This window comes from Hippocampus comes, unplaced genomic scaffold, assembly GCF_001891065.2.
Source record: "Hippocampus comes isolate QL1 unplaced genomic scaffold, H_comes_QL1_v1.1 scaffold359, whole genome shotgun sequence".
Lineage (NCBI taxonomy): Eukaryota > Metazoa > Chordata > Actinopteri > Syngnathiformes > Syngnathidae > Hippocampus > Hippocampus comes.
In genome coordinates, this window is record NW_017806274.1 from 469,352 (window position 1) to 478,766 (window position 9,415).

The following is a 9,415-nucleotide window of genomic DNA, read 5'->3' on the forward strand; positions in this document are numbered from 1 at the left end:
CAATATTTTTTTCGGGGACGCGGGGAAGGGGGGGGGTGAAGGCACGCACACCCCACTTAGACTCACCACAAAGGATGCAGAGCGTTTCGTTCACCCAAATAAATCATGTCTTTGTTTAAGGTACATTGATCAATCTAATGGCGTGTAATGGGCTGCTAATTGGCACACGGCAGTGCTCACAAATGGAGAGCACGCAGAGCCCTCCAGCACTGCGGTAAAACACAACCTGAGGGGCCTCTTTTGTCCTGAAGCGACATGTATTTTTTTTTCTTGCATTTGCAAAATCACTTAGTAAGCCTAACAAAGAAAAATAAATGAATACTATTTTATGTATATCTATGCACGTCTTAGTTTTGTTATTGTATTTGTTTTATAAAAGCCCCAAAGCCCCTGTGGGGTGCACATTAAGACGTGCGCTCAAGTCTGCATCACGTCATAGAAATATGCTAAATATTTACAAATAAATTGTATTGCCCTATTTTAAATATCTGAGAAAAAAAGCTGTTAATCCTATCTTTCGGGTAAGCATTTTACACGATGTAATTTCTTTTAATAAATTGACATTTAATAAGGTGAGCATTATGCTTTTAAATTGCCACTGCCATGACTGCAAAAAAAAAAAAAAAAAAGCATTTCCTTGGCAGAATTTATTTTTTTCTCCTCAGCTTTACAATGTGCATGTGTATTTTTAATTTTATTTTGTCTGGTTTCTTTTTTTTATTTAAGAGGGATCATTTGAACAATTACGTTTTGGTGACTGGTACCAATAATGCTCCATAATGAGGCTCGTTTTGAATACTGTATGCAAATGCTTCGGTTTGGCTTTCTCCTTGCAAAATTGCTTTAGCATTCAGGGTGATTCACGGGGACGGGGGTTAGATTTTGATATATGTAATAAATTGTGATTTATGAAGCCTCCTTTTAAGTGGATCCAATATAGTGTGAATATCTTCCGTGGCGTCACGTGTAAAAAAACTTTTTGGGGAATAAATAATGCACGTGTTAACACGTGGCAATGTTACGCGCTCACGAAAGCATGAAGATGAGGTGGCTGATTTCATAAAGGACACGTAACTGCCCGTCAGCAAATCAATCATCGCTAACACTCATCGCACTTGCATATTTATTGTATTAGCAATTTCTCGGCTTCTTGACTCGAACTTCCTTTTTTTTGTGCTCCTTTCCGTTCAAATAATTCATACCTTGGAATGAAAAATAAAATCCGAGTCTCTTGTTTGGTGTTTTTACATAACTTAATTTTGTGATGAAGTCATCCGCTGTCAACATTTCCCTGATGACGTTTGACGGAGATGCTCAACAGAAAAGAACGAGCAGCTAGTATAAATGAAGAAACGCTTACCTTCTGAATAACTTGCCCCAAAGGAGGTAAAAATGACGTTGGATATTCGAGCAGGAATTCAAAAGAACAAATGGAGGGCATTAAAAAACGCCAAATCCAGTGTGGTACAGTATTCTGTGAGCCCGAACTGAGGCTGAGAAGCAGCTGGTTTGTGGGCGTGCCCTACGGCTCCACAACGCGCGCTCACTCCTCCGATTGGCCGACAGCTTCCGCGTTGTCAGAAGTCGCTTCCCGATTGGCTGCGGGAGCTCGGCGAGCCCCACTTCAAAACAAGACACTCTCTCCAACTAAAAGTAGTGCCGGGAGACTGGAGCCACAACAGAACCCGTGTTGAGCCGAGCCACAACACGGAGGCTCTGGATCACTCCGGTTCCGAGCAGGTTTCACATCGACGCCCGTTTTGCCACCTCCGGGACATAACTTGGATATGGCTACCTCCATTCTTGGGGTGAGTTGTTTTCAAAGTGGCACTTGAGGCAACTTTTGCGAGTCCATCTAAAAAGAAGTTATCCGACGTACGGTCCAAGTAGAAAGGGCGAATGTTACGGTACACGTCCACGCGGGGTGTGTGAGTGGAACTTTGTTGTGTTTCCTCCAGGAAGAGCCTCGTTTTGGAACGACACCTTTAGCAATGCTGGCTGCGACCTGCAACAAAATCGGAAACACGAGCCCACTCACCACTTTGCCCGACTCCAGCGCCTTCTCCAAGGGTGGATTTCACCCGTGGAAGAGATCCACGTCGAGCTGCAACTTGGGCTCGGCTCTGCCCGGCTTCGCGGTGGCGACCAGCCGCGCCCCTACGGGACTACCGCCGACGAGCGGCGCGGGCAGCAGCGCCTTCTGCCTGGCCTCCACCTCGCCCACATCGGCCGCCTTCTCCAGCGAGTACGGCGGCTTGTTCACCAACGGCGGCGGAGTGTCGAGCCAGGAGTCCGGCCAGTCGGCCTTCATCTCCAAGGTGCACACCTCCGCGGAGAGCCTGTACCCGCGGGTGGGCATGGCGCACCCGTACGAGTCGTGGTACAAGTCCGGCTTCCACTCCAGCATCTCCGGCGAGGTTGCCAACGGCGCGTCGTCCTGGTGGGACGTGCACACCAACCCGGGCTCGTGGCTCGACGTCCAGAACCCCGCGGGCCCCCTTCAGGGCTCCCTGCACTCGGGCACGCCGCAGGCCATCCACTCGCAGCTGAGCGGCTACAACGCGGATTTCTCGTCGCTCACGCACTCGGCCTTCAGCTCGACGGGAATCAGCCCCAGCGCGTCGCACCTGCTGACCACCGGCCAGCACCTGTTGGCCCAGGACGGCTTCAAAACGGTGCTGCCCGCCTACACGGACACCTCCGCCGCAGCGGCGGCCAACGCCATGATCTCCGGGGGCGGCTCGGGGATAAGCGGCTCGTCGCGCTCGTCGCGGAGATACTCCGGGCGGGCGACGTGCGACTGCCCGAACTGCCAGGAGGCCGAGCGTCTCGGGCCGGCCGGGGCCAGCCTCCGGCGCAAGGGACTGCACAGCTGCCACATCCCGGGCTGCGGCAAGGTCTACGGTAAGACGTCGCACCTCAAGGCGCATCTGAGGTGGCACACGGGTGAGAGACCGTTCGTGTGCAACTGGCTCTTCTGCGGCAAGCGCTTCACGCGCTCCGACGAGCTGCAGAGACACCTGCGGACCCACACCGGCGAGAAGCGCTTCGCCTGCCCGGTGTGCAACAAGCGCTTCATGCGCAGCGACCACCTGAGCAAGCACATCAAGACGCACACGGCCGGGGGCGGAGGCAAGAAGGGCAGCGACAGCGACACCGACACCAGCAACCTGGAGACTCCGAGGTCCGAGTCCCCGGACCTTATTTTGGAAGGGGTCAACCCCAGGATCACGGTTAAGGACCAGTCCCCCCACGACGAGCCCTGATGAGGAAAAAAGGACCCACCTGCCACCGCGTCCGAACTGCTTCACACGGGTCGTATTTAATAAGGGAATATTTAAAACTGAAATAAGATCTCTCACCTCCACGCGCTTTGGCAGTATTTTAATTGTGAGGAGTAACCTGTTGAACTTGGGACAATGTGAGTTGCATCTTGTATATGACCAACGACCACGTGCTCATTTCATGTTCTTATTGTTCTTAAAATTGTTTTCGTTCATGTTGCTTCTATCCTGAACGTCAGGGAGTTTACTTTTCGATGCACTTTGTGGATATATGTACGTGCACAGGTTTCTTCAGATTTTCCGTTTTATTTTTTAATTTTTGTTGCTCAAAAAAAAAAAATCTATATATAAATGTTTACCTGTAAAAAAAATCCACACGTATAAGACTTTCATTTTAAAAATAATTAAAACACGTTGAAAAGGCTTTTTACTGTGTGATGGAAAATTTGGGGTATTTATTTATTTAGGCTTATTTTAATTGTCAAATTCACAAAGACGATTTTTTTCTGCCGCGTAGAATAAATCATTGCTTAATGTGGCGTAAAAAGGGCGTTCCATGGCCAAATGCAAATGCGATTAATTATGACTTGGAACACATGCACAGCCCCATGTGTCTTGTATTTCAGATTAGGGATGCGGCCTTGATCACAGCTGTAATTAATCACAAAAAGGATCTTTTGTTCACTTCTCGTTGTCACGGACTTTGATGACGAAGCTGTCAAGGAAATTGTCCAAATTCAAACATTTGTTTTTGGACAATTTGAAAAAGATTGGGATTTGAAAAAAAAACTGTTAGGGGCAAGAAAGCAGATGAAAATGTTGCGTTTAAAAATGCTTCTTGCTGGAGTCCCTCAAATGTTACATTAAAAAGGTTCAAAGATGCTCTCGGGAGTATTTTTTAAAGGGTCGGTAGGGGGGGTGTGAATAAAAACCCGTAATGCAAAGACGTGGGCCGATTTTCTTCATTAAAAGTCAGTGGACAAATGGCAGAAAATCCGATCTGCTGAAAATATTTGGAGCTATTTAAATCCAACGAGAAACAAACGAATGAGCATCACATGTTGAATTGGATGTAGAGACTGCATTACATGTGGTGCGCCACTGTACCGGTTCCGATGAAAGTTCGATTAAATCAAATACCCCATTTGGATTTACTTAAAATGGATCATTTTAATGGTTTAAAAGACGGCTTTGCGCTTGTGTTTCCTCCCTCACCATATCAATATTTGCTTTCAATTCTATATAGAGTAATTGTCAACTCGGGGGGTTGTTAGTATTGTGGATAACAATGTTACGAAGATAGTGGACATTAAGTGTACACAAAAAATAAATCGATTATATGAAGTTCAATTACGGAGTATTTAATAATGAGAATATTGCACTACGTCGTTTCACAATGAGCGCTATGCATTTAACACAATTACACGTTAAAAAAAATCGGTTGAATTGTTGAATTTTTTTATTAAAGGCATCAAAAGATGCCTGTACACATAACGAATTATTATTTAAGAGTTTAAAAAAAGACAACACATATCCACGATATTGTGCGAGTCCATTAAATTGAACATGTCGAGGTGAAGATATTTTGTCCACTGCCTCCCTCTAACGGTGGGAAAGGAAACTGCACGGCTCTTCAACCCTTTCAAAGAGAAATATGTATTGAGAGTTGTAAAGGCGCCCTCAGTGTTTTTTACTGCTCTTGACGCGACTTCTGCTTCTGTCTCTGCTTCGACTTCTCTCACTCGGCGCCCTTTCCTTCCTCCTCCTCTCAGCGTCTGGTCTGTGATGCCGCTCGCCGCTTCGGCTCCGCTCTCGTTTGCGTTCTCGACCTCCCTCCGGCAGATCCCTTTTCTTCCTCCTCTCCTCGGGGCTTCTCGCTCTCTGTGTCCGCGTGTGTCGACGTTCTCCGTCGTGCGGGCTGGCCGAAGCCTTTTGGCGGCTCTGATGTGGCCTGTCGGCGCTGCGCGCGCGGGCGGACGTCTTCTTCTTCTTCTTCTTTTGGCTCTTGAAGTTGCCGTCCGAGTCGCTGGAGCTGCCGGACGAGTCGTCGCTGTCGCTACTGCTGCTGCTGCTCGAGCTGTCGCTGCTCTCCTGCTTTTTCTTGTGCTTCCGTTTGCTCTTTTTCTTCTTCTCCTTTTTGCTCGTCTTTTTCTTGGAGTTCTGCTTCTCCAGACGGTCGAGTTTCCTGTCGGTGAGTCGCACGTGTTTGGACCAGAATTTGCCGTTTTGATTGAGGCGGTGAGAAATAACACATTTATAATTGTGGTTGTACTTTTTCACTACATCATCGGAATCTATTTTTTTTGTTTTTTTTTTAATCTGGAGATGCTTTATGAATCAAGTAAAATGGCAATCTTAACAAGGAGCAAAAAAGGGAGAATACACATGTTGTCTAAAGTGTTTTACCTGAGCAGCTTCTGTTTCTGCTTGGTTGTTAAAGATTTCAAAAATTCCACCTCTGGATCTCCTTCTTGGTCACTCGCAACATATTCCTTTTCAGAAAAGAAAAGAAAATTTGGTCAACAAGATAGAAACACACAAGCAGCTCCGGGAAAAAAAATACAAATGAAAAGACCACCACCAAATTATCGGTTTTGTTAATCAATACCAGATATCTTACGCTTTATATAAGAGCTGAACGACTTTGAAAAATGAGCAATTTGCGATTTAATAATTTTTTTTTTAAGATCCCCTTTCCTTGTATTTTTTTAAAGCAAAGAATAGCAATAAATGAATAATCTATGACAATAAACACAAGTGGATTTATGAAACAAATGGCTCACAATCAAAGAAAAATAAACTCTTTTCATATTCACGCATGGTTCATCAACTTCAATGATCAACTTTCTAAACACTGGCTCTACGACAACTTGCCAAAACTCTGCCAAGCGAGTGCGGCGTATTCATAAAATCAATAAGTCATAAATCAGACGACAACAATAATGCGAATCTGTGGCTTTTGTCACCTCCACTTGTCATGTTTCATGGAACGATGATGTAAACGGGGGCTTGCACTCACTTAACTTCTCACGATACCATATAAACAAATCGATCAAATATACATACATAAAAATAAAGCTCTTCGAGTCCACGTATGCAATTGATGAAAACGAACATTTTGGTTTCATTCTAAAAACTACCAAGAACAGAATTCCAAATAATTTTTTTTTGGTCATTTACAGAAGTGATTCTCAAACACTACATTGACGCAACAGGTTATTGTGACATTACGTTATCTTTTTTTTTTCTCCGATTCCACCAGCTTAGAAATAAAATAAATACATAAAAACGGAATTGGGCCTCCAGTAATGGACATAGCCCAAGTGGAGTACGAGTACTGCAAGAGGTCACTGGGCTCCCTCTAGTGGTTACAAAACGAACCCTGAGGTAAATTCAAACAAATAGTACAATATTCATAAGATAAGATAAGATAAGAAAACCTTTATTAGTCTCGCAATGGAGAAATTCCCAATTCACAGCAGCAAAGCATGCAGCATATTGAACCTTTTTTTTTTTTCCTCGACATGCCATAAGGTACATTCTTGCCTTTTCAAGGAAAATAGGTTTTCAAAGACAGTTCAGTTGTATTTAACTTAAATACAATACATCACATTTGAATGTTGAAGAACTGTTTTTCAACGGTTAAGTACCGCTACCATTATTAGTGTGTGTGTGTGTGTGTGTGTGTGTGTGTGTGTGTGTGTGTGTGTGTGTGTGTGTGTGTGTGTGTGAAAAAATGAGCGTGTGAGACAATTACCTGCGCTGTATCACAAATGGTGGCGCTGCGATCAAGGACGCATTTCTTGAGGGCAAAGCCGCTGTTACGCATCTCGGCCATGAGCTCCGACGGGTGCATGGAGGGACCTATTTAGCGCAAATCACAGAATCACAGCGCCATTGATGGCGGAAACCTGGCCCTGCCGTCCTCGTGGCCGCGGCGGGAATTTCGGGAGGCGGCTTTGTTAACGGGATCGCGTATCAATTGGAAGTCACTTTACTTCTGGCTGAGCAAAGCAGACAATTTCAAACTCGGGCAAAGCAGCGGTTGGGGGGCACAATACACAATAATTACTATTTTTTTCTTCTTCTTCCGTGGGACGGCGGCCATTAGAGTGGCGTAAAATGGAGCCGTTGACTGGATTCTCCCGGGGTGAAACATTATTACTTGCTGATTGCACAACTCCAAATCTGCTCAAGCGCAAAATGTGACGGCTTGAGCTTCTGCATCCCTTTGTGTTTGACTGGAGCGCCGCGCACTGACTGCAAATGTCATTGTCCAACACTCTTATTGAGTAACTTGAAAGGAAAAAAAAAAGAGGAAAGAAGGGAGGTAAAATTCCACATGAACATGTAATCTGATACAACAGTACAAAAATAAAAACACTGACTCCTTTTTTTCAGTGTGTGTGATGCAGTGCAGTTTTGGACTCATACCGTACTTCTTTTTGTTTCGGATTTTCCCTTCATGGGGACGCCACGACGAATCAGTGGTCTCCATCTAACCGTGTTTTGTGCATCCTCTTCTCTCACACCAGCTACCTTCATGTCCTCTTTCACTACATCCATAAACCTGAGTAACACGGGCGCTGTCCAAGCGTACCTGCTGCCTCCTCCGACGCCATGGCCTCAGTGTGTGTGATGCAGTGCAGTTTTGGACTAATACCGTACTTCTTTTTGTTTCGGCTTTTCCCTTCATGGGGACGCCACAACGAATCAGTGGCCTCCATCTAACCGTGTTTTGTGCATCCTCTTCTCTCACACCAGCTACCTTCATGTCCTCTTTCACTACATCCATAAACCTGAGTAACACGGGCGCTGTCCAAGCGTACCTGCTGCCTCCTCCGACGCCATGGCGCTGGCGTTGATGCCTGACAGTCCAAACAGAGGGCATTCTCGGTCCGTGTTCACGTGGCCCCACTTGTGGCATTTGATGCAGCGCACGTTGCGCACCTGGAAAGTCAACACAGGTCGCCCTGGCATTCGATTCATTCGACTTCCAGAACAGCGTATCGAACACAAATGAAGAAACTGGACAACTTGAGACCGCGTCACATTTCTTCAGAGGCAGATTGAAAGGCTCAATGTTGTTCAATAAGAAAGTTGAAACATCAAATGTGTCAAACTTTTTGTTGGTAAGCATGACAAATCACCTGGATTCCAAAAGGCTGATCTCTGATGTTCATGTCATCTTTAGCATACCTGCAAAAATAATGAAAATTCCGGTTCAATCACCATGAGGCATCTCGTAAACTTTTGCCGCGTCACATTTCTTCAGAGGCAGATTGAAAGGCTCAATGTTGTTCAATAAGAAAGTTGAAACATCAAATGTGTCAAACTTTTTGTTGGTAAGCATGACAAATCACCTGGATTCCAAAAGGCTGATCTCTGATGTTCATGTCATCTTTAGCATACCTGCAAAAATAATGAAAATTCCGGTTCAATCACCATGAGGCATCTCGTAAACTTTTGGGGGGGGGGAAAAACAAAAAACAAAACGTGTTATACTTTTCTCTGGGGGCTCCCTTCTGCCATTCAAATTTGTACTCTTCTTCTCCCTCCTTTAAGAAACAAAAGGGATACAAATGGGCGAAATTGGCATGTAAATGATAAATGAAATAACTTTACCTCTGCTTTCTCCTCTGCAGCAGGGACAGGAATTGGGGGAAGAGCAAAACAAGTATTAGGACTGAACAAAAATAAAAACGACCATACATAAAAACATAAAATAAAAAGACAAGTTTTGTTTTTGTGCCCATTTCAAAGATGTGGCACGAATTATATGTACACAAAAGGCCGATTTCTCTCGTGTACTATAAACAAATTTGTCTCTGCGTTAGCGAGCGTTTCTCCTTTGTCGAAACAATCCGTCCACTTCACGGGTGTGGCATAAACAATAAAACTGCAAATTGAGTGGCTTTTTATGACAATCAGCAACTTGATATGCCACACCTCTGAGGTGAATGCAATATCTTGGCAAAGATATTTATGTTTTTCTTGAGTATACAAATAGAGTTGTGCTTCGTACGTACCTTTAGATGCTCCCGGTGGAGCCTCATACATGAAATTGAGGCCATTTTTAACCCGATCATCCCCCATCAACACCCTAAAGGAGAGAAAGACAAAATGAACAT

The 9,415-nt window shown here is 44.9% G+C and overlaps 2 protein-coding genes across 3 annotated transcripts; one reads left to right on the forward strand and one right to left on the reverse strand.

The window, feature by feature from the left end:
- The first annotated feature begins 1,629 nt into the window (after positions 1–1,629).
- On the forward strand, positions 1,630–4,799 carry sp9 (sp9 transcription factor). Its single transcript, XM_019857621.1, has 2 exons — positions 1,630–1,808; positions 1,959–4,799. Exons 1-2 carry the CDS (start codon positions 1,788–1,790, stop codon positions 3,264–3,266), a joined length of 1,329 nt encoding a protein of 442 aa, XP_019713180.1. The 5' UTR covers positions 1,630–1,787; the 3' UTR covers positions 3,267–4,799.
- On the reverse strand, positions 4,627–9,397 carry LOC109507887 (corepressor interacting with RBPJ, CIR1). Of its 2 annotated transcripts, none has more exons than XM_019857623.1 (8): positions 9,314–9,397; positions 8,910–8,923; positions 8,790–8,842; positions 8,435–8,483; positions 8,114–8,234; positions 7,042–7,148; positions 5,691–5,776; positions 4,627–5,469 (listed from the first exon to the last, which is right to left on the reverse strand). In XM_019857623.1, exons 1-8 carry the CDS (start codon positions 9,378–9,380, stop codon positions 4,965–4,967), a joined length of 1,002 nt encoding a protein of 333 aa, XP_019713182.1. In that variant the 5' UTR covers positions 9,381–9,397; the 3' UTR covers positions 4,627–4,964. The 2 variants fall into 2 exon arrangements, with proteins under 2 accessions (XP_019713182.1, XP_019713181.1); XM_019857622.1 differs by lacking the exon at positions 8,435–8,483 and adding an exon at positions 8,648–8,696.
- Between the last annotated feature and the right edge of the window lie 18 nt (positions 9,398–9,415).